Here is a 24,397-nt window from a genome sequence, read left to right on the forward strand (position 1 = left end):
GATCCTCCATCATTTGTTTCCAAAGAATTCTCATAACTGCCGACAGTGAAGATGTTGAACACAGGCAACACTATTCTAAGAGCAACTGCAATTTTCATATGCTTCCTTTACTCACCCTACTAGGGGGAATCCGGGGTGTTAGGGAGACTGGAGTGTGCAGGGTGGGAGGGAGAGCTGTGCTACTGGCTGAAGAGAAAACAGGTTGGAAGCAATCAGCCAATTCCAAAAACTCCAGAGAGAAGCCGTTAGTGTAGAGACAGTGGTGATTATTAGAAGAAAGAGGATTTCTCATTCGCCTGTCTTCCTCCACTGTATTGTGGCAACGGAGCAAATAAGGAAGATTAAATTAGCTGTCATTATGACTACATCATGTTTAATAAAGTTAAAATTGAGAGAACGTCTTTGTAAAACAGAATTCTAAGCCTAACACATTAATGGTGCTTAATGAACCCAAACTGGGTAAATCCCTCTGGAGAGACAACACATAAACAAAGCTATTAATTAGGTCACAGTTGTTTCTCAACAAGCCTTTTGTTTGATTTACTCGCAGTAAATAAAACCATACCCGTCTCTGTGCAGAAGTATTCACCAGTGCAACAAAATGTAATTATTACACCCTAAGCGCTTGCAATTACACGACGTTATGGAGATGGCACTGAGGGTTCTGCCCTTCGTCTGCATCTGTCAGCATCCACCCCAGCCACTGCCCAAGGCTGGCTACCCGCCCTCTGGGGCCTTAGGCTCTGGAAAGGATTGACTTGTCTTTATGTCCTTCAAACTTTCAGAACAGACAGTCACTTGCCTTCTGGAAAGGAAACAGGTACAGGAATCCCGCGTGTATTTTGGGGGTTTAGTTTCAGAACACCACAAAGAAGCAAATACCGCAATTAAGTGAGTCACACGAATTTTCTGGTTTCCCAGGGTGTACAGAAGTTATGTTTACACTATACTGTAGCCCAGCAAGTGTGCAATAGCATTATGTCTAAAAAATAATGTACATATCTTAATTTAAAAATAAGTTATTGCTAACCATCATCTGAGCCTTCAGCAAGTGGGAGGAGTAACATCGAAGATCTCTGATCACAGATCACAATGATAGGGAAAAAATGTGAAATACTGCTGAGAATTACCAAGATGTGACAGAAACACGGAGTGAGCAAATGCTGTTGAAAAGATGCTGCTGAAAGACTTGCTCGACGAGGGTGGCAACAAACATCCAATTTGTAAAAAGCACGTCTGCAAAGTGCACTAAAACAAGGTATGCCTGTATTTCTATGGCAAGCAAGAAAAAAATGTTTCCAAAATCAAAAGTTCAAGAAAGAACATCACTTATGTTGTTTTGCCAAACTGAAAGCCAGCTGGTAATCAGAAGCTCTAGAATCAAATATAAGGTTTACACCTGGAGTGGATGAAGCTCAGGGGCAGTTGTCTCTTGGGTCCCCTGAGGTCTAATCCTGGCTTTTCTACCAAAGGAGTCAACAACCAAAACCAGCTCGGCCCAAGATGTAAACAAGAGGCCAAGCTTACATCTGGTGGGGCCTCCCTGCGACATCACTGATGAACTCTTGCCAGGGAGCCCTAAACTGAAGGTCTCCCAGCACAGGGGTGGGAAGGGCAGCTCCATGGTGAAGGACAAAGTCCACCAAAGAAAACACGGTTGGTCATCATAAAGGTGACAGGCTCCAAAGAGAACCCTTACACTTCCCTTCCCCTTCAGTCTTACCCACTCACCACGGTGCTCAGGCTCCACCCCTAGAAACCAACGTGGACCCCTCTCTCTGCCCTCATATCCCGCATGCAGTCCATCATGCTGTACGCTTGGCTGCACTTGGCTGTCTATCCCAAACCCAACCGTTTCACTACTCAAAGTCACCAACAGTCGAGAGAGGGCGCAGGGCTGCAAGAGAGTGAACATTGCATTTGGAGAACTGAAAGGCCATCAAAACAGCTTCTGCTATAAAGCAAACAGGGAGAGCAGAGAGAGATAAAATCAGAAGTGAGGAGGGGTGGGCTGTAAAGACACTCACCAAGAGAGAAAAGTTTCAGGTTACAGAAATTTACCAGGAGATATTAATAAGTAAAGTTCTAATGGGTACATTTTGATAAAGGCAACAAAGGTGATTGGTTAAGGGGATACTTGGGAACTGGACGTTCCTATCTGTGGATCGAGTGCTGATGGATGAAGACTTAGGAGTGAGCCACTGGCGCATCTGCCAAATTCTGTCCTGCATCACTGTGTCCGTAAACATTCATACGTTCCAAGGTGACAGTATTTCAAAGACTTAGATAATAAAAGGAAGCTGCTACCATCAAAGTTGTAATACTAAAAACCAAAAATAAATGTCTAGGGTAAATTTTGGAGCAAACATTTTATGTGAACAGACCCCCAACAGAGCTGGATATCAAGCCATCTTTCTGCCACTGCCTCTAAAGCCTGACAAAGGGCTTGAAACGGGTAACCTTCACAGCATCATTCACTTCCTATGGAAGAAGGATGCTTTTGGGGAGTTTGCAAAATACGATGCTGAGGGACAAGAGCAACAAGGTGCCAGGTAAAACGTAGGAATAAAAGGTCACTTTTGTTTTTCTCACTAGGACCTTTCTTCTCATAGATTTCCCCTCTGACAGCACATACTGTGAGTGTCCCCAAAGCTGGGAAATTCTGCAGCCTTACCCAGCAATCTCAGAGGAGTCTAAATGAAAGGATAATTTTTCAATCAAGGGAATCCAAAAATGCTGAAACAACCATGATGACGCAGGGAAAATGACTTGTGTTCTGACGCTCTGAATTATGGAGATAGATGTTGAATTTATAACATTTTCATGGTTGACCATCTTAAAAAAAAAAAGGCCATTTAATTAAACGATTAAACTTTTAATATTAAAAGATGAAATTACTGGATGTATTATTTAACAGCCCGTTCTGAAAGTACAGTTAAATACTTGAGTTACTGTCTGGCACGAGAGGAAAACATTAAGAGCAAATTCACTGATTAGAGGTTCCTATGAATGTTTACAAGGAAGGAAACATTGAAAAACTGAACGTAAGTGGAAACTACTGTAATTCCAATTCCACAGGGGAGGAGAGTCTTACCATTATCCTGTCACTGTCGATAATGGTGTTCAACCTGTGAGCGATGGTTAGCACAGTGCACTGGGCAAATTTCTCACGGATTGTCTTCTGGATTAACTCATCAGTTCTGGAATCAAAGATGATGATTGAATTCAGTAAAGACAAGGAAAGCAAACTTAAGACTTAAAAATATAGGATATTTTTATAATGCTTTTAAAAATCAGTACTTCAAGGCATAATCTTGTTCATGGCAAACTGAGTTTAAAAAGCCTCCTTAGAAATTTACTGTTTTTCATAAAACAACGGAAGACAGCCTTCCCTCAAAATTGCTTGAAATGAACAGGAACTGGAAATTGTTTTGATTTCTTCGTTTTCTGGAATTAATGTTCCAAGAGATGTCTTTCGGGCAAAGAGAGCCCTTAGGAACACTTCTCAGCATCATTAAATGATTCCCATTTACAACACTGAAGATTCAGATTCCAGGTAACAGGGGACCTCAGCTCCATACCTTGGATCCACATTTGCTGTGGCTTCATCAATAATCAGTATCCGATTTTTCCTGAGAATAGCCCTGGCAAGGCACACCAGTTGTCTCTGTCCAACACTGAAGTTTGATCCTGATTCTGCTAATTCAGTATCCATTTTGCCAGGGAGATCTTCAATGGCTTCTTTAAGTTGTACCTGTGGATACATGAAGAATTTTCCTAAACAAACCTCTTAGTTATTGCAGTTTTGGGGTCCTCAGGACTTCTTACATAGCTTACATGTTTACTCAGGTGATGGCTTAAATTTGTCCTGTGGTTTCAAGATCAGTGGATCATCCTTCTTGTTTTGTATTTGATAGTTAACTGCTCTCCCCATCTCTTCTCTTCTAGAAGTTCACTGTACAAAGACTCACAAACCTAAACAAAATCAGATGCCTACTGCTATTCAAGTAAGAGAAGGCAAAGCAATAGGCCTGAGGAAAATAAAATCCCCACCGCTGCTGGGGAGCAGGGTGGGTGTGTAAAGACACAGTGCAGACATGCGCTCAGAAACCAGAATCACTGGCAGGAAACTGTCAAGCCTCCAAATCTGCTTGCTCCCAGTCAAAGTGCATCTATAAACGACAAATGTCAGCTATCCCTGGAAGCGTGACACTAAATGACAAAACGTGCCAATTCAAAACAACAACGTGAGCAACTGGTCACTAGAATTTATGCCAAAAAACTTTTCTTTTTTTTTTTAAAGGAATAAACTGCACTAATCTGAAATGAAAAGATCAATCAAACATTCAGTACCTATTTAATAAGTGCTTACTTTTTAAAAGCAAAAGAGCTAGGTCCTATGAGGAATTAAAAGCCTGTCTATGGTTTAGAAGTCTAGATAATGTTTCTGCCATCCATAATTTAGAATCAGCTTGCAGAAGTAGGGCAAATACACAAAATAATTGGTATTAAAATGTATACACCAGCAGCACTTTAAGAGTCAAAATCAAAAAGAGAGAGAGAGAGAGAAAATCAGGAGTGCCAACCTTCAAGCATTTTTGTACTTTTAAATTAATGTCAGTTACTATCCTTCCTCTAAATTCCCTGTTCCTTTCAGGTCACCCAAGTGAATGCTCAGAATGTGGCTGGAAGTAATAAAATACTGACGTCACATCAAAAAAAAAAAAAGAAAAGAAAAGAAAAAAAGTCTAAATCCCTGTCATGCAAGGGTGAGGAAACTCAAAAAACTGGTCCAGAGGGAAACATGACACAAATAACAGAAAATCCTCTAGAAAGGATCCTGTCCATATAAAAACTGAGCAAAAGCTCCAGGGTTCTGATACCTGCAATCACTGTGCAGCGTTAAAATGACATGACTGGCAATAATTATCAGCATATTCGAACTATATAATTTACCTTTATAAACACTTTCTTATGAAACGTCACAGCATTTTATTGACATGAACCTCATTTATCTTTCAGTTAATAATGACCATCACAGCAGATGTTCCCCAAGACCAGAGGAATAAAATGAATGCTGCAGGGTAATTGGGGTAATTAATTGACTAGGTCACTGGTAGAATTTGAATCCATAATTAAAACTTCTAAGTGAAGTGCTCTGCTAAGGACAACATAACGCAACTACTTGCTCTGGTTTCTAGGAAAAAAGCTAAAATGAAACCATGAGGCACTTTATTGCTGGTTTTCATCATCATCAATACACACAATTTAACTGCACCCATGTCATCAATGCTCTCCTAGAAGGGAAAGAAAGTTGGTTAAACCAATAAGCTCCCCTTTCATTATCTGCAATGCTACTCATGTACATACACAGATACTTATGTTAACAAGTTAATCACATTTTATAAACTACCTCTTTTAAAGCATTCCACAGCTCCTCATCCGTATGCTCATTAAAAGGATCCAGATTTTTCCTCATTGTTCCAGTGAATAAAACAGGTTCCTAAATACCACAAAATATAGAATGTCATGGTAGCCTCTTTTCATTTAATTCTAATGCTTTAAAAACAGAAATACAAACCCCCCCCACACACACAAAAAACCAAACACAAAATTCACTACAATCATTAATAATAAGGTGGTAAATGCCTGTTTACAAAATAGTATCACTATTAAATTTCCATTTTATCATTTTATGCTTCAAAATATCCTCCAGACCACTGATCACTACCAGAAGAAAGTGCTGAAGTGTGTCATCTTAAGAAGAAACTGAAGAAGAGAAAGGAAAGATTGATTTAAAAAAAAAAAAAAAAAGTCTCCCTGGTCATATCTGCTTAGATAGAAAAAAAAAGATATAATTACTGGAGGAATGTTATATCAAGAGCTTCATAAATTAATTGTCAATCCTGGTGTGCTACTGGAAAATGCCAACAGCATGATTATTTGAAATTTGTACCCCACAGCAAAATTGTTAAATATACGTACATTTGCAATGAAGATTAAACTAGGATATTTTTTCCATTGCTCAGTTTCTGGATGGGGAATCTCTCAAAATGTGTGACTGGAATCTACCCACATGTGCAAAGAGAACATCAAATACAGGGGTCAGTGGCTTCTCTGTTCATGAAGAGACGCCCTCTGATGTTGCATCAGGCGACCCCATGTTATCTCACCTGTGCATCAATGTCACTTCACAGAACCTCATTATTAACTGTCAGGGCAAGACACCCTGAAACCCATTGTGACGTGCACCATAATGAGACTATTTTAAAATTTAAATAGCTCTTCCTATTCATCTGCTCCAAGAGGAGCCACAAGTAAATTCCTGTGTTAGTATATATGCCTTCTTATGGGTTTCAAGCAAGTCTTGTACATAAGCTTATACAGGTCATTACGTTTTCTGCTGGAAGGCTCTGTAACCAGGACACAAGAACACAGGTGGCAGAGAAGAGCCCAAAGGGCTACTTTCAGGGAAGGGGACAGAACAGTGTGGAAGCACAGCAGTGGGACCCGGAGGAGACCTGACTCTTCCACAAGGGCCCGGAAATGCCCGAGGGACCCCAGCCTCAAATCCCTCCTGGCCTTGGGGATGGACAGTTTGTTCCTCCTCACTTCACAAAAGTCAGAAAAGAAAGATGAAGAAGATAGACATTTCTTTTCTCCACCCACGAAGAAGGACAAGAAGGAGTTTCCCATACCTTTTTCTACTGCTAAATTTAGGATCAAAGAGGAAACAGCCACCAATGTAACGGTAAGAGTTCATTGTCAGGGGAATAACCAACATTCTACTGCAGTTTTTGAAAACAAACGTCTAACTCCTTGTAATTATCAACTCAAAGAGTCCAACAAGCTAGGCCATTTCTCTTCCTCTAGCTCCTTCCATGAGGTTCACAGAAACAATTAGGGGAGGCTCATACTCAATGTTCTTCACTTTCCTCTAATTCTCCTCTAGCCTCCCACCTCCAAGGCTCTAAACTGTGGGCAGGATTTTACTCTGAGGCCCAAAATGAGAGATTCTCCAAGGACTGGTGTTCAAGGCCAAAAGAGGCCAAGTTAAGGAACCGGTTTTAAGCCACTGGGAGAAATGAGACAGGGTCTCTGTTTATAGTAACAACAGGACCATGTTTTAGCCCACCAGGGCTAATACGACCTGAACATTTTTTCCTTCAGATCCTTCTCATAGAGCAAATTCACATCAGTAAGAAGTCCGAGGTTTGCTGAAGTGTCCACCAGGTTTTTAAAGTATACTCTAGAGAGACGTTACTTTAAGCTAGTCTAAGAAAAAAATGGCTTCGATTTTAAAAGACAAACCTCCCCCCCACCCCTTAAGCATGAAAGGACTCACAGCATCAGCACGTTTGGGAACAGTGGCTTCACTGGTTCAGGACAACAGGCAGAGGGACGCCCATTTAAAGCTCCGTCACCGATTTCATAATCAGGGCCTCTCTCTGTTGTCACCCCCCAAACCTTCCTCTCTTTACGAAACTCCTTGAAGTGGATGAGTCTCTCCAAAGACTAGGGGACAAAAATGGGATTCTCGGCACAAGGAGGAGTCCCTCCCTTCTGAGCCCCTGTCCAACGCCTGCAGCAGCTTCATGCTGAGCTTTAAACAGACCTCAGACACTCCAGAGGCCTGGAGGAGGTTCTGCGAATGAATTATCACCAAATTACTGCTGACTCAAATAAAAAAAATTTTTTTAATTAAGTTTAAGCATTTCCCACTGCAATAAGGGTGCAAACTTAAGTCTGTACTGTCAATCTATTTTTGTTATATCTGGATGCATGCAATCACGTGTATCTTTTCTTTTAGGAGGGGGATTAAGTTTGTTTGTTTGTTTTAAATGCAGTTACTGGGGATTGAACCCAGGACCTCCTCCATGCTAATCATGCACTCTGCCACTGAGCTATACCCGCCCGCCTTCTTGTCGATCTAAAAGGACGTTTCGGCAATTATGCTTGTTTATTTGGCAGCATTAGATGGAAGAAAATTGTTTAGAAATAAGAATGTTTCTCTTTGTTATGGCACGCCAATATATATATCAAAATCAGTAAAGTTTTAATGAAAACTTGTTGAATGAAAAGAATGATTTATTAAAACATTAACTAATTGAAGCTATTTTTTTTAAAAAGCCAACAGGCAATTTGTGAACGTCTGTTTTAATAAGTCAATGTGTTTTATGCGTGGTGTTCATTTTAGTTTCTACTCATTCCAAGTAAGAAACCATTATACAATTTTCAAATAAAAGCACTCATAATAGACACACACTGCAAGGGCAGATAAGGGTCAAATTAACGATCATTTCTGATAGATACTATGATTTACAGTACCCACCTCCAAACAATGAAGTTAATAAAACTAATCTTATAAATAAGTGTTGTAAAAATGTTTGCAGGCAGAACACTTCAGTGTAGAGATTTATGGTAGGACACACAACCTTCGTGTAAACATACACTAAATTTATTAGCCTAAGTATATATTTTTTCTGAGGGTGCACAATTAAACCTCATTTAATAAGGGCTAGCTGGCTCAGCACAATTGGAAAACAAACGCTCTTGTTCAATGCAGTATTTTGAATGAAGCATTAGTTTCAAACCTGTTTTTCATCATGGTTTAAAATTGATACTTTTTAAATTCAATCCTTTGTGCCATATTCAGTAGTAATTTTTTTCCTTTCTCACTAACATAACGCAAATTCATATTAGGTGTGTGACCCAAAAATGGCCACTCTGAATCAGAGCATTTAGTGTAGTAAATTGATAATCCCTCAACACAACTGCACACTGAAAACTGCAGTCTTACCAGACCTTTTGTATAAGCTGCTGGAAGACAAGACTCTCATTATCTTACAAAGAAACCTGACCCACGAACCTTCTGACGTTTAAAATGACCCGGGAGCAAGACAAAAACTGAACAAGTGGTTACAAACAAGGCAGATAAAGCAGAACACTTTACCCTGATCATTTCAGTCCCAAACCAGGAAACTGCCCTCCACTGAAGTATATGAAGAGTGGCTACTGATGCTGCTTCCCAGAGTCCTGAGAGGTACATTTAGGTCTCCAATCTAAGGACATTTCTTAAAGGGGCTGCTCATCTCCATATTTTAAGAGTAAAAGCGTCACCTGAAGTCACTTTAAATCTTGGTTTCCATTTTTTAAAAAAACCCTGTAGCCTCTGAATGAACTGATCGTCATCCATATTCAAAAGAAAAGAACATTGTTCGCCAACAAAGGAAAAAGAATTTAAGTCGTGTAAAGTCCTCTTTCAGGAGCTCCGGGGAGCAGTTCCACGGGATTTAATGAAGACTTCAGTGTCAGAAACAAAGGGCCGACTGCATTAGGCTAGAATCCAGTTGTATTTCTTTACTAGTAACAGCATATCCAACTCTTCTCTCTTGGAGTTTTGTTCTCAACAAGAGAAAAAGGGAAAGAAAACCAGGTAATCAAGAAGGAGCCTTAAAGAGACAGCTTCTTCAACCTACTGAAGAAAACTCGGAATGGAAATACCAAAAGCCCAGAGTGGACTGTTAAAAAAACATCTAGCTTTTGCCTTAATTAAAAAAAAAAGCCTATTAAATATAAAAAATGAAACTGTTTAATCATGATGAAGATCATGGCTGTTGATGTTTGCCAACTGTTGGGCTGCAATCATAAATTCTGAATTTGCATGGAATCCCTCTTCAATTGAAAGCATTTTCATAGTGCCAATAGGATAAGGAGCTTCAGGCATCATCCAAAGTAGAAGAATCATCCAAAGTAGTTCAGTAGTTTTGAAGTCTATTTTTCCAGACCCATTAAGATAAGCAAGCTACACCCCGAATATAATCTCAATTAGTGTTTTTTTCTGGGGGACATATTTAACTACTTCAGATCTTGAGCAGAAAGGGTGCACACTTCACCTTCACAGAAATTAATTAGGAAGTGCTTTCATTTTTTGCTAATTTCTAACAAATTGAGGAGTACCTTCTTAAGAATACAGTATTTTTTGCTGCTATCACATCTCCCCCAGTTCTAACCTGCTCAAGGTGGGTCAAGAGTGGCAGGGGCGAGCCTGGGAGGGAGATCAGCCTGGAAGCTCGCTGCTGTGCCCAACATCACAGGGAGGAGGGAGTCAGGGAAGACGATGGGGGCCCAGCTCACCTAAGCTCCAGGGCGACTCAAAGAAACAGCACTAGGCTCCCCCTTTGCAGAGTCTATGCTCGACTTCCTAAAAACCTGTAAATCAGGATGTTGAGACAGAAGCAACACTGCTTCCTACTTGTTTTGGGTGAAGACAGACGGAAGCTTTCTACGTTTAGACAAGCAACTTCAAGTAACCACGGCAGCAGACCTGCTCCACCTCTGCAGCCAGCCTGACATCATGGAGAGAAAGGGCTCTTGGCTGGGGAAGGGGTGATATTGAGTATCTTCCCCTGACACTTATTAGTCTGTGATGTATAAGCAAATAGACTCGTTTCTAAATTGATACTATGAGCGGTGTGGTAGGAAAAAATGTGGAAAACATCTGATGAGAACATCATTCAGTCCAACAACCATATAAGGAAAAACATGTATGTGTGTGTGTGTGTATATAAAACACTGGAGTCAGAGATTCCTAAGTCCTGATTCTACTGCTTTTTAGCTCTTTGACTCAAGTTATTAATCTCCCCAAGCCTCAGTTCCCTTCCTGGAAAATGGGGCTAACCTTGTGAGGCTACAGCAAGAATCTGGAACAGCAATGAATCTCCCAGCAAGACCCTATCATGGACCAGGAGCCCAGCCCAGCAGGCAGACAGTGAGGGCCGCTGTTCGTCAAACTGCAGGTGCAGCCAATGGGTCATGAAATCAATTTTGTGGCTCATAATAATCATTTTGTCCTTTCTATAAATCAGTAGAATGGATAGAATAGAAAATATCAGAGCGCAGAGTACAGAGTACAAGTAATACTGTTTTGTGAAATCTTTGTTCCCATGTGTGCGACTCTGTGTGTGTGTGTGTGTGTGTGTGTGTGTGTATGTGTGTGTGTGTGTGTGTACATGTGTACACAGAAGTCATGACAGGAAGCAGTTCTACCATGGACCGCAGTCAGCAGTGTGCTGAGTCACTAGCAGACCGGTTAGCTACTCTGGCTCTGGAGTTGAGACTTTCTCTAAATGAAATCTGAATCCTTCTCTGCTGCTTACTTGATAAGCTGGTTAAGCTCCCAGTGCTTCAGTTTTTAAATCTCTCAGATAAAGATATCAGGAGAATTGTTGTGAGGATTAAGTGGGAGATGGTAGGGAAAGAGGCTAAAACTTGTTACGGATTCCACCAATGTTAGGGATTATTACTGATATTTGTGTAACTGGTGAGGGACTGGAACAAGCACTAAAGCAACAGAAATGAGAGACTCAGGCCCTGTCATCCAGGAGAGGAAGAAAATAGTCAAGAACGTGAGAAGGGCTGAGAAAAAGTCAGGGGTTGTGGTGGAGGATGGAAAGTACCAGTGGGAACAGGGCGGTAGTCAGGAAAGAACCTCGTGGGAAGGGAGCCAGTGATATTCTCGACTCTTGTTCCTGAGAAAAAAGACCCTAAGATAAATTTCTCTCCTAAACTTTCCCCTAAAACTCCTAGTATGTTGATTTTCTTTTTTTTCTTTTGCTTCACTCTTTAAATTTATGTAAACTACACAGTTTATGTGATAAGCCATAAATGTAAAGAAAATCACCAAGGATCACAAAAACATAAACAGAAATTAAAGACCAAAGCCATTCCAGAATGTGTTACCCTTTTTACTTAAGTAGAAATAATATCCTAAAGGCCAGTGCCCCGATCCCTAATAATAATAATCGTTACTATGACTGAGCGATCCCAAGGGCCCGGCATGGACTACAAATATTTTCTCACCCTGTTGCACCTTCACAGCAAATCTGTACAGCAGTAATTCCCAGACCTGGTTACAGGGCGAGGACTATGAAGCTTGGGAGCCAAGCAACTCCATCAAGGGCCCACAGTCAGAGGAGACAGAGACAGAATAAAAACGTGGCTCAAGTTGACGCGGTCTCAGCTCTTCAGCATTCTATCCCTGGCTGCCTCCTGAATGATTTCCTGGGACTCCTCAGTCTCTTCAGATTCTCTCTCTTTAATCAACCAACCTTTCTCCTTGGAGACAAAGGCATAGACAGTGAGAAACTATAGGTTCTAGGAGGACAATGGTTGCTGATCATTATCTGCATGGATACAAAGCTCAGCACTGTTTTGTAAGCATGCTCTAAGCAGTGTGTACACAGAGCATGCTAAAAAGTAGGGTGGAAACCTATGGAACAGAACCAAAACCTGGTGATGTCAAGGTATGTTCAGTCTTTGCTCAGATGTGCTTCCAAAACATTACTAGCAGAGCCAAGAATCATCTAACGTTATTTCTTCATTTATGGAGTTCTTTTATGTACACAGCATACAACTTTTTCTTATTAAGAAGCATTAAAAGTAATGTAGGGGCACATTTCTAGATCCATCCATCCAAGGATATGAAAGGACTTTACAGACAAACCAATTATTTCTGCCAACTAATCTTATGTGGCCCATTTCAGAGAAGGGTACAATCAAAATCTAAAACTTGGGAATCTAAAATTATTTTTTACTGTAATCTCTAAGTCACCAACATAAAAGCTAGAAAGAAATTTGAAATATAAGGATTGTATGTGCTGAAAATTTCATTTTTCCTGAAATGGATATCTTTTTCAAAAAGTTTTAATTGTGGTAAAACACATATAACATTTCACACTTTCAGTATGTTTAAATGTATAGTTCAGTGGTATTAAATGCATTCACTGTTGTAAAGCCATCACCACCATCCAATCATAGAACTGCCTTCATCTTGCAAAACTGAACCTCTGTACCCATTAAACAACAACTGCCTATTCCTCCCTCCCAGCAGCCCTGGCAACCACGATGCTACTTGCTCTCTCCATGAATTGACTCCACTATGTACTTCATGTAAGTAGAATCATATGCTATTTGTCTATTGTGACTAGTTTATTTCACTTTGCATAATGTCATCAAGGTTCATCCATGTTGTAGCACATGTTAGAATTTCCTTCCTTTTTAAAGGCTGTATGATATTCCATTGTGCATATATCACATCTGTTTTTCCATTTAACTGTCAAGACCCTTAGGTGCTTCTAACCTTTTGCTATTGAGAATAATGCTGCTATGAACATTCACATATAGGTATGTTCTCTTTACATTCATCTTTTTCAGATCCCATTTTCAATTCTTTTGGGTTTATACTCTAAATTGGAATTGTTGTATCATATAATAATTCTGCTTCTAATACTTCTGAGGAACCCTCATCCCATTTTCCACAGTTGCTGTATTACTTTACATTTCTACCACCAATGAACAGTGATTCCAATTCCTTCAATTGTGGGGGGTTTTTTGGATAATAGACAGACTAAGGGTGTAAGATGGCATCTCACTGTGATCTAAAAGGAACATCTTTACTTCAAAAGTAGTGAGACTAATTCCAGTTATTTTAGAGGCCAGGGGTTGGCAGCAACAGCTGCACCCAGTCACATACTCCTTCACTAGTCCACATACGCCACCCCTTTGGGTACCATGTGCTGCATGCTTCCTATTAAACAGGCATTTCAGAGCTCATTACACCTGCACTCCAGGAAGCACATTTTCCTGGCCCATTTTGTCTGGTTTCCCCTCTGTGTTTCTCATCTCAAGAGGGTGTTTTTCTGAGCTTCCTTTGATGGCCAGATGATGGTAGAGTATTTAAACAAAAAATGAACAAACAAACAGACAAACAAAACAAAGCAAAAAAAACAAAACAAAACAAAAAAGATCCAACCTGTCAAAGCAGAGGGCAGAATGGAAGATGTGTGGCCCAGGCCAATGTGAAAAGGGCCTATATTGCCCTTGGCTATATACCTGGAGGATAGTAATTGCTCAGTAAATATTCACTGAACTATGTTGGGTGAATGAACCACAAGGAATGACAGGAGCCTCTACTGTGCATTTAATCCAGTCTCCAAAACACTCTCTCAAAGTCTTTAAAAAGCAGAACAGAAGAAAACAGAATCAGAGCCCAGGAAGAGATGATCAATTCAAAGCTCTGTCATCAGAGCAACCACGAACTGGATCTACGTGAAGCACTCCACACGCACTAACCTATTTAGACCTCACAGCAGCAGGAGGAGCTGGTACTGTTAGCTGCCTTGTAAGGGCCAGAATACTGAGGTGCACAGAGGTGGGCTTCCATGCCCCATGTCCCTCCTCACTAACCTGTACTGCCTCCCTGGTTAAAATCATCTACTCATGGCTGAATCCTGAAAGTCTCCCAAAAGCATCGATACACCCTGTTAAGTCTCATAGACCCCTAGTTTAACAGAAAGTCCTCCATGTTAATAATAACCTTTGAAAAGGTTATCTTTATTTCCTACCAGCAGAATTCCATCAAGACAAAATCCATGTTTCCCTGTAGAAACCTCTCCATTGTTTTTCCATTGAGAAACAAACTATCATTTTGTTCTCAGAATTATCTGGTTATCAGTGGCTAAAACTGTGGCACCTGGGGAAGTTTCAGTCTAGAAATCTGGGTAAGCTATTAAATCACATACATGTAAGACAAATAAATGAAAAGACAAACAAAACCTAGGATCTGATGAAAGTGTGTGTTGAAAATACCTGCTGTTAAAAATATTCTCTACTAGGGAGGGGAAAAGATCAACACTTTCATTCAATTAAAAAAAAACAACAAATCAAAAGCAATTAAAGTTAGTTGCTTTAGAACACAAGGGAATGCCATGAAATGCATACCTGAGGTATGATTGACATCTTCTTCCTTAAATCGTGAAGTCCAATTTCAGTTGTCAAGATCTTATCAATCCAAATTTTACCTTCAGGTTCTGACAATCTAAAAAGGGCAGAGATGAGGGAACTTTTTCCAGCTCCTGTTCTTCCCACAATGCCGACCTGTAACCAGATCCAGGAGGGATTAAGAATTAACAATGGGCAACTAACCATGGAGAACCCCTGTTGTTGAATATGCATTTTAGAGGTTTTATACAGGGTGTAGTCTAAAAGCTTCTCAACCGTGTGGCGGTTGACATTTGGGGCCAGATAATTCATTGTTGGGGACACGCTCTCCCACGTACTGTAGGTTGTATAGCCGTATATGTGGACTCTACCCACTAGATTCCAGGAAAAAAACCCACATGTGGCAACTAGAAATGTCAGACATTGACAAATGTCCTCTGGTTGAGATCCCCTGGTCCAAAGAAGAGTTACAAATAACAGAATCAATCTACTAGTAGTAAAAAGCCAGCAGTCTCCTAAGTGGCTCATAAGAAGTCAGCTTTTAAATTAGCTTTATTCCTGCTGTCTGGGTATTTTGACCTTGAGAATTAGGTGGGTAATTTCACAGAGATGTCAACAAGTCTAGTCAGAAGTGTTATATACAAACAAGTATTCAGCTTGGCAGCGTTCTATCATTTAAGAGGAATTATTATTCTTTGGTAGAGAAACTAAATCATTTCCTGATAGTAGGCATCTTAAATATGCTCTGTCTTGACAGAAAATGACTTATAGTTGCAAAATACAGGACTCGGTGTCTTAAAAGTCAGTAGCAAGTACACAAAACACACATAATGAGATCAACAACACCAACACCACAAACAACACTTGGTATTTTACATGGGACCTTTCATCTCAGCAGCTCAAACGGCGTTTTACAAACCAATTAATACCTAAAACTGCCCCTTGGAACGATACATATTAAGTATCAGTCTAGTTATTAAAACCAAAGCAGAGGGAAATTAAGTGCATTAACAATAAGATCAATGAATCAATATAATGCAGGTAAAATGCTGGTCAGAAATGAAACTGTAATGTAAAAACTTGCTTTTAGCTGTATGCATTCAAACAAGTATCCTGAAACTGGCTTTTGTTTTTTTACCAATGAGGTTGGCCAACCGCAGATTCCCTAGTGGGAATTTCCCAAGAGATGACTTAAGATATGCTTTCAATCTTTGCAAATTAATTCAGTAAAATTTAAAAACTCATGGCTTTAAAAAGAAAAGAACTAAACCTTTCTGGGCACTGATTTTACACTGAAAACTACACACATTTTCTCACTTGAATACCTCCAAAGATTCAAAGCTTGGTGTGTGAAATCAATAAAGGCATTTCAAAAAAAATTATCTTTATACAGATTAAATGTAATAAAAGTGGCCTTAGTGCATTTATCTTGTAGCCATTTGTACCTTATGGTAAATCATAATATATACAGTATAGATGGGCCATTCTCTGCATGCACAGGAAGGTCCCAGGGCATATTACACACACACACACACACACACACATATATGTACACACATATGTACACATAAATATACAAATATATATCTCACGTGTTCTGTATACAGACAAACCTTGAAGATATTGCGGATTTGTGAGAACTATGTCTGTGAAAACTATGTTCCCATGCTATCAGCTCTCCTGGAACTGATCCATGTGTGCAAACTGGAACACTTGTAGACTTGGGGTAAATGGGACATGATATGCAGAGGGAAGGCAGGCTGCTCACGACCACAAGACTGGGAACTCCAAACTCCGGTGAGGAGTTTAAGGAAAAGGCAACTCAGAAAACTTAGCTGTGTATGTATATGTATGACTGGGACACTGTGCTGTACACCAGAGATTGATGCATTGTAAGTGACTGTACTTAAATTTAAAAAAAATTAAAATTAAAAAATTTAAAGTAGGAAGGAAGGAGGGAAGGAGGGAGGGAGGGAGGGAGGGAAGGAAGGAAGGAAAGAAGGAAGGAAGGGAAAGAAAGCCCAGCTGTGACTATATCTACTCTTCAGTCATCAAAATTATTGTCTGGGAATCTTTCCCAGTCACCAATGGGTTTTACCAATTGCAAGTGGAGAGTACCCCAGTATCACTAAGTTTACACTCCTGACACTAAAGACACTTGAAGACAGTCTTCTTTTACCTGCTTTGAGACTTTCTGTTTATCCAGTCAGGCCAGGGCTGGTCTCTGAAGACCACACCAACTTGTTAGACATTTGCACCTAGCTCTCTTCACGTGTCAAACTTAACATGATCAGCACTGAACGCCCCACACAAGACAGCCGCTTTTTCTGACTTTCCCAGTTCAATCTCATTACTTCTCTCCCAGGCACAGGGGTCAACTGTCCAGCTTATTTCCAGGTCTCCCTGAGTCCAGCGTGCCAAGCCAAAGACTGAACTTCCATGACTCAGACTTTAAGGACCAGAATCATTACCTGAGTGCAAGGCTGCATTACCTTTCAAAATAGAAACCTTTTCCTTAATAATTGATGCACATGAATTTGAAAAGTAAATAAATACTAGCCATCACCCCAGCACTATGATAAAACCATTCTTAAGATGTTGATGTATTTTCTTTCAAGCTTTGTGTGTCTGTGCGTTCTTACAGATATAAGCTCATATACATAAAATAAACTGTGATTAATATGAACATGTTGTGGTAATCTGTTGTCAGGATTCCCTAAAAATATTTACTTTAATGGGTACATATTACAGAATATGTGATCACTTACGTAACAAACCCCCTGTGGGTATTTAGTCGGTTTTGAATACTTTGCTATTATAAATAACTCTGTGATAAGTATCCCTGAAGTTGAATCTTTGCAAACAATCTTAACGCTTTCCTTAAGATAAATTCTCCAATGCAGAATTGCTGAGAAACAGGTGCGAACATTTTCAAAGGAGGCTGTTAAGTACTGCCAACCTACCCCCCAGAAATATGATAGCATTTCCTATTCTCACCCATTTCCCTCCACATTCACAAACCTGTGTGTTATCACTTTGTTTTAATTGACATCAGTCCAATTTCCAAAAAGTGGAATCACTTTCCCACGACGCCCGCTGGGCTGCACAAGGGATACTGGCTCCCTGTTCCCTGCGTCTTCCCACTTCTCAGATTAAACTTGCAGAATGGCTCCATGCCTATCACTTGACACCCAGGAAGTCGCTTCCACAAAACTGTCCCCACTAACTTCATTCTTCATCTCCACCAGTCAGCTTCCTAGGGATTACCAGGTAGTTGGGAAGGTTGAATATGAAAATGTGTGCTATACACTTGGTGGTTCTTTTCCCTGAATGCTCTGCAGGTGCCCAGTTCTTCATTCACTGAATCGGGGCATCTCGCTTTTGCTTATGCAGATCCCACCTCCCAGAATTTCTTTTATATGAATTTCCACCCGCTGAAATTCTGACAACACATCGCAGTTTCACATGCCTAATTCCTCAGAATTGTTCTACCTAACCCCTCATGTGGACGTCACCCAACCCAAAAGGATGTTATGTCATCTTTTTCTAAACTTCTGTAAAAATTGTGACAGCCTTCTGCCTTTTGAAGCTAGTATATCCTTTTTAAATTTCTTCAACTGGACTGTATGTGCTGATAACAGGATCTGTGTTGGATTCAAGTTTGTATTATTCGTATTACCTGTGGTGTCCTTTGCAAAGAAGTATTCTGGAGAGAGCTAAGGCTTTTAACACAGGCAGGAGAAATTTACAGGAATTCTATTACCACATTGTTTAGGTATAGGATTAGCTGGATGGAGAGACACAGCAGAGGGCTCCTAGAGCCATAAATATGATTGCAAATGACCAACTCCTCATTTCCATGGGTCAGACAACTATTTTCACAGTGTAAGTCGTTATGGTCATTTTACGCCCTATGAAAATGACAGCTATCTGTGTCCAAGCATTTATTTACTCTGTGCTGGTCTCCATACTGGGTGCTTTACATGTCTTTAGTTGTACAACAACCCTCGAGGTTAGGTCCTACCACTTCCATTTTGCAGAAGAGAAGATCGAGCTTCTAAGATTAATTAGTCTGCCTGAAAAAAACAGAGCCCATAAGTCACAGAATGGGACTCAAATCCATTGGTCTGTTGGCCACTTTTACATTCTGCTGATGGCTTCAGACTTTACTATGTCCTTCTGTCTAGCTAGAAGAGAGATAGCGAGAAAAGGTGTAGTTGCAGTCAGAGGAACAGGCCTGCCATATAGATCCTATTGCATGACATGGATACGGGCGAGTAACAACATGGTGGTGGAACCAGAGGGCTGACGACTCTGAGCAAAGAGGGTACCAGATACCTGAGGTCAGGTGGGCTGTCAACAGGAAGAACTGGCACCCACAGCTGGGCTGGGAGAGAAACCTGTGGCTAAGTGGGGCACATGGTACCTGGGAAATAGGCCACAAGGACCTTCTGCCCTGCTTGGGGCAGCAAGACTCAATTTCTGATCCCACCAGGTGGTAAGAGAGCCTCACACACACCGCTATGCTCGGCTGCCTCTGACCCCGAGCCCAGCCAGGGCTGAGCCCGGGCTGGAACAGCCCTAGCCCCGCAGGAGGCTGGCGTGGGGACGGCCAGCGAGCAGGGTGAAAGCTGCCTGTGATGAAGGCACGCTGCACTGAAAAGATGCAAACAAATGCATTGGAGTCACACAGAATTAGATTATAATGTAAAGGCACACTTTGCAGAATACAAACATAAAAAAATCTGTAGGGTAAGTGGCACAGAACTTTCCAGAGCCTCGTGCTCAGTCACAGAGGGTTTTGGGTGATTCAGGAGCTCAATTCCAAACTGTCAAGGGATGTTTCCTGGAAATCACAGGTTACCAGTCATTGAAAATCACCCACCAGAGAGAAAGGCCTTCACTGCGAGGTCGGGTTCAAATGTGACTGAGTCAAGAGGTCTGGGTGAACCTGAGAGTCTGCATTTTCCAAGAAGCTCCCGGGTGGTGCAGGAACTGCTGGCCCTGGCAGCACATTCTGAGTCACAAGGAATGAGGAGGCGGCAGGGGAGGTGGGACAATCTGGGAGTGAGGGGAGGGGTTTCTGACAAAATACTAGGTTAAAAAAAAAAAAAGGAGAAAGTGTAGGAAATGAACAATTTTACACATTATGGCAAGGTCCAGCAAACATCTGTAAAAATCTATTATCCAAGTAATAGCTCTGAGTAAGGGGAAAAAAAAAAATAACAAACCAAAATCAATCTACCTCGAGAGCTGGAAAATGCTTTAAAATGGCCCAGTACTCTCTAAAATGATCCAATCAACCACAAAATCATCTAAATGAAAAAATGCAGCCAATGTTCAGAATCTCACCAGAAAGCCCAGCGCACTATTTACCTCATTTTGGGTCTTTAATTTTACTTGCTATTTCTCCCGTACATTAGAAACCTGAGTAGTACCTATTACACTTCGCTGTTGACTCTTAACTTCCAGGAATCAGGACAGCAGAGGACATGAGGGAACGAGAATAAAGCCCACATCCACTGGGCCGGCACACTCCTCCGACCTCCCCCACAGCAGCTGCTTTCAGCCAAATCCAACCCCAAAGGCACGTCCCGGGGTAACGGGGACGGGAACATGTGGGCAGGAGAGGAAACCGGGAATGTACGTGGGCAGTGACATCACTTCGCGGCTCCGCCCCGGGGACAACCTCCAAACACAGAAATGAAGTGAATGGTGATGCTGTGTGTGGACCAAGACACAAATCAGAAGTTCAGTCACTGCAGTCATTAACGCAGGTTCCAAATTCAACGTGGCCTCAACCATGTTGGAATCTCAGATGATCCTACAATTTGGGGGTTTTAAGATGGAAGAATACAAATCTGCTATGTTCCTAAGTTGTACTACAAAGTTTCTTAGATAATTCGTGTTTTATGGCTTTGGGGCAAACTGAAGATGAGTGCAAATTAACGAAATTAGGTTTACAACGGGAAATCTGATGGATGTATTGACTGCTAGGTAACATACATCGCTTACAGCGCTCTCAGGGACAGGATTTCATCTAGAGCTGCTGTTAATGTTTTCCCAACTCAGGAGTCCTCACCTTCTTCCAGACCTGCAATGAATCTGGAAATAATCAGGAGAGAGCTTTTGCCATGTGGCTAACTGAAACTGCTTCCTGGGTATCACTTGGGCATTTTCATGTCACAAGGGTATCATTCATTAAATGATGGCTACAGTCCACTAGATGGATCTGTGGTGAAAAGAGTTTGTAAAGAGCAGTTCCTCAAGTATTTAACAAGTCTGGGTAATAGGTTGTTTATGAAGTTTTCTTGTGTGTATGTTTCGGTTACCGATTGCTCCTATCATGTATTACGCACCCTCCCAGCCAGCACCCTTAGCAGCCCCTCTACGCCCTGCAGAATTCCACGTTTTGGGTACCAAGATAAAAATAGACCTTAAGAAGACACGGGGCACTGTGAGATACAGACTAAAATGACAAAGCATGCCACAGCTGCCATCTTTTACTTCAACTGTGGTAAAATACATGTAACATAAAATTCACAGTTTATTGTTAAGCACATACATATTGTTGTCCTGCCAAAATATTTTTTGCCTTGTCAAACGGAATCTCTGCAGCCATTTAACAACTCCCCATCACCCCTTGGCCAGTCCCTGGCAACCATTCTACTTTCTTCCATTATGAATTTGACTACTCTAAGAATCTCATACAAGTGGAATCACACTTTATTGGTTTCTTTTGTGTGTGACTTATTTCATTTCTTATTGATTATCTATAGGTTGGAATTTCCTTTCTTTTTAAGGCTGAATAATATTTCACTGTACGGATATACCACATTTTGTTCATCCATTCATTGGTCATTTTCATCATAAACAAGTTCATTGCTTCCAACTTTTGGCCGCTATGAACACAGGTGTACCATATACCCTATCTTAAAAGATCATGTAAGGGCTGAGTTACAATTGAGGGTATCACAGAAACAGATGCATTAGCATTGACTCTGAAAATGAGGAGGTGTTCATCAGTCAGGTGACAGAAGGGAAGGGACTCTGGGGTAGAGGGGCAGGGGGCACAAGCTTAGAACAGCAAGGACACAGAGTTCTGGGGGAATCTACACACGACGCGGGTGCAGGGGTCACACAAACGTCAGGACTCTCGCTGCAGAGGTAGGTAGGGAAGGGCTTCCTACTGCCTTGTCTGTTCTGGTTTAGCCTCTTCTTCAAAACCCTTCTGCTCTCCGAGCCCTGCCTCCAGCTAGGGTATCTGGTTCCTCGCCCATGGCTAGGTATGGACTCTGGGCTGTTCCCAGGTGGCTACAAGCTGGCCACTCAGCCCCAGCTGGAGTGGACTTGAGGCTGAGCTATGGTCCAGCAGCACCTCGCCCAGGCCAGTACAGGTCAGATCTGCACTTCAGCAAGAAGCAGGCTAAGGGAGGGAAAGCAGGGGAAGACAGCAGAGAGTGTGTTAGTCAAGACAACTCGAGGAAAAGGGCAAAAGGACAGAGGAAGGTTGCAACCAAAGGGAACCACGGGAGGAAGAGAAGATTTCAGAAATACAAAGAAGAAAGGATGGAGAGGAACGAGATACTGGCAAGTTAGCAACAGGGAGCCAGGGTTGACTTCCAAGACTCCAAATGAATAATCAGGTATAAAAATATAGTATTCTGGGTCAGGTTAAGTTCCAACCCCAGGACCCAGGGCCCACCAACCACCATGAGGCAGCGCACAACACAGGGGAAGAAATGACCATTCCATGGTCAGTTTCCAAGAAAGATTCACCTGCAGGGTCGCTGATCTAATCTGGATCCATGAGAGACAAAGAGTCTCCCTGACACACTGACAAGCCAACAGCAGATGCGGTGCTAAATCTTTAGCTGGACTTTTAAATAGGCAAATGGCGGAAACAAACCTTTTCTCTAGATTTAATGAGCGCTGTCAGATGCTTCAGTACCAGAGGGCCATCCAAGCTGTACGAGAAGTTAACATTGTCAAAGACAATCGCCCCTTCCTGGGGCCAGGACGGTGGCGGGCGTTTCTGGTTTTCCCAGGGCGCTTCCTTCTCAAGGTCTGTATATTCAATCACCCTTTCCACTGAAATCATCTGAAACACATATAACATCACGTGGATTAGGAACAGAGATTCTTGTTTCTGGATGTTTAGAGACTGTAAATGAGATCTTCTTGTTCATACCTTTATACCTGCTATTATATGGTTAGGAATATCTCAGGTCTTAGCATCCCCAAAGGACAGAAGTAGTGCTTTTACAAGGGCACTGATGATTTGTTAACTTGTTCATTGTCTTGTAACTCTTTTATCATGGCTACCTCCTTAAACATATTCAAACTAGAAGAACTAGAGGAACGAACACTAAGGTTTCATTGATCCACTTTTCATACCTATATTAAAAGACAAGTGAACTTTGTCAAAGGAAAGCCTACTTTTGGACCCCAACCAGTAGTGTTTTGCTACAGAAGGGTTACCTGTCATGGGAGACTAGAACTGGATGGTTATTAAACCTCATTTAATAATTAGTTACTTCTTGCTCTGTTACAGAGAAATGGAAACAGTTCATTTCGTTTTTCTCCCTTTAGAAGTTGCAAATACTCAAAAACGGAGATAATTTACATATTGTCTAAGGCTTCCTAAACAACCATAATGTGACACCTTCGACAGCTCACTCTGAGAGGGGGCTAATCCAACCAGAATGGAGGGACACTAGCAAACTCAGGTGTTCAACTCATACAAGAATAAATGCTGAAATAGGGAGCGGGAATACTTAAAACAAATACACAACCCCAAAATACTGAATTCTTCTTTTACCAAAAATGAGTCATTACCTACTAGGAAACTAAAATAACCAAGCCTCTAAAAAAAAATCAGTTTATATCCTCTCCAGGATTTCAGAAACCCCCTCCTACAGAGACACTTACTACATCTGAAGACAGCCTGTGATGAATATAAAACCTGCTGACATGGCATACATGAGACTGAGAAAAAGATGTGTGTATTTTACTTTACATTAACTTTAAACAGATGGAGGAAGGATCTAACAAATTCTGTTAGCTATGATGTAAAAATTAGTTTTAGGATTTTACAAAAAAAATTGCCTTTATGCCATTTAATGGCAAGGAGAGTTGAGAAGGCTAAAAATGTTAAGATAAACGTCACCATATTCTCAACTTCGGCGCTTTGCCGGACGCACCACTGGAACATCCCCATGAGTGTGAGGGCGTAGGACAGCGCCAGGCCAACCCGCCCGGCATCCAAAGCTAAATGAGGAAGGAACAAGGGAATAAAGTCAGTCCCATTCTTGACCCCAAGCCCAGCACAATTTACCAAGAAGACAAATTTACAATGTTTAAATCACTTGCATATAACCACTCTACTGAAAGAGGAGATGATACAAAGAGGGGAAAAAGAAAAAAGAAAAAGGAAAAAGAGCACTAGAAATTCAGAAATCTATTAAATAAGTTTACTAATCCCCGACATTATCATACAAGTGAGGAATCATGTCATTATTCAGATTTTCGTCACTATGGTTTCAAATACCCTTATGTAATTTCATGTTCTGCGTCCAATGCAGCCACAGTGAAAACCACAAAAAACAAGGCAATG

At 41.1% G+C, this 24,397-nt stretch overlaps 1 protein-coding gene across 4 annotated transcripts in view; it reads right to left on the reverse strand.

Annotated features, from left to right (window-relative positions):
• ABCC4 (ATP binding cassette subfamily C member 4 (PEL blood group)) overlaps nt 1-24,397 on the reverse strand; it is a 190,080-nt gene that overhangs the window by 15,724 nt on the left and 149,959 nt on the right. For all 4 annotated transcript variants that reach the window (XM_010959689.3, XM_045520173.2, XM_074378420.1 and 1 more), the window contains 6 exons: nt 23,951-24,051; nt 22,691-22,882; nt 14,782-14,937; nt 5,414-5,503; nt 3,582-3,754; nt 3,095-3,200 (listed from right to left, as the gene is read on the reverse strand). In XM_010959689.3, the coding sequence (XP_010957991.1) occupies nt 3,095-3,200; nt 3,582-3,754; nt 5,414-5,503; nt 14,782-14,937; nt 22,691-22,882; nt 23,951-24,051 (818 nt within the window). The remainder of the gene's footprint in view (nt 1-3,094; nt 3,201-3,581; nt 3,755-5,413; nt 5,504-14,781; nt 14,938-22,690; nt 22,883-23,950; nt 24,052-24,397) is intronic.

Source organism: Camelus bactrianus, chromosome 14, assembly GCF_048773025.1.
Source record: "Camelus bactrianus isolate YW-2024 breed Bactrian camel chromosome 14, ASM4877302v1, whole genome shotgun sequence".
NCBI lineage: Eukaryota > Metazoa > Chordata > Mammalia > Artiodactyla > Camelidae > Camelus > Camelus bactrianus.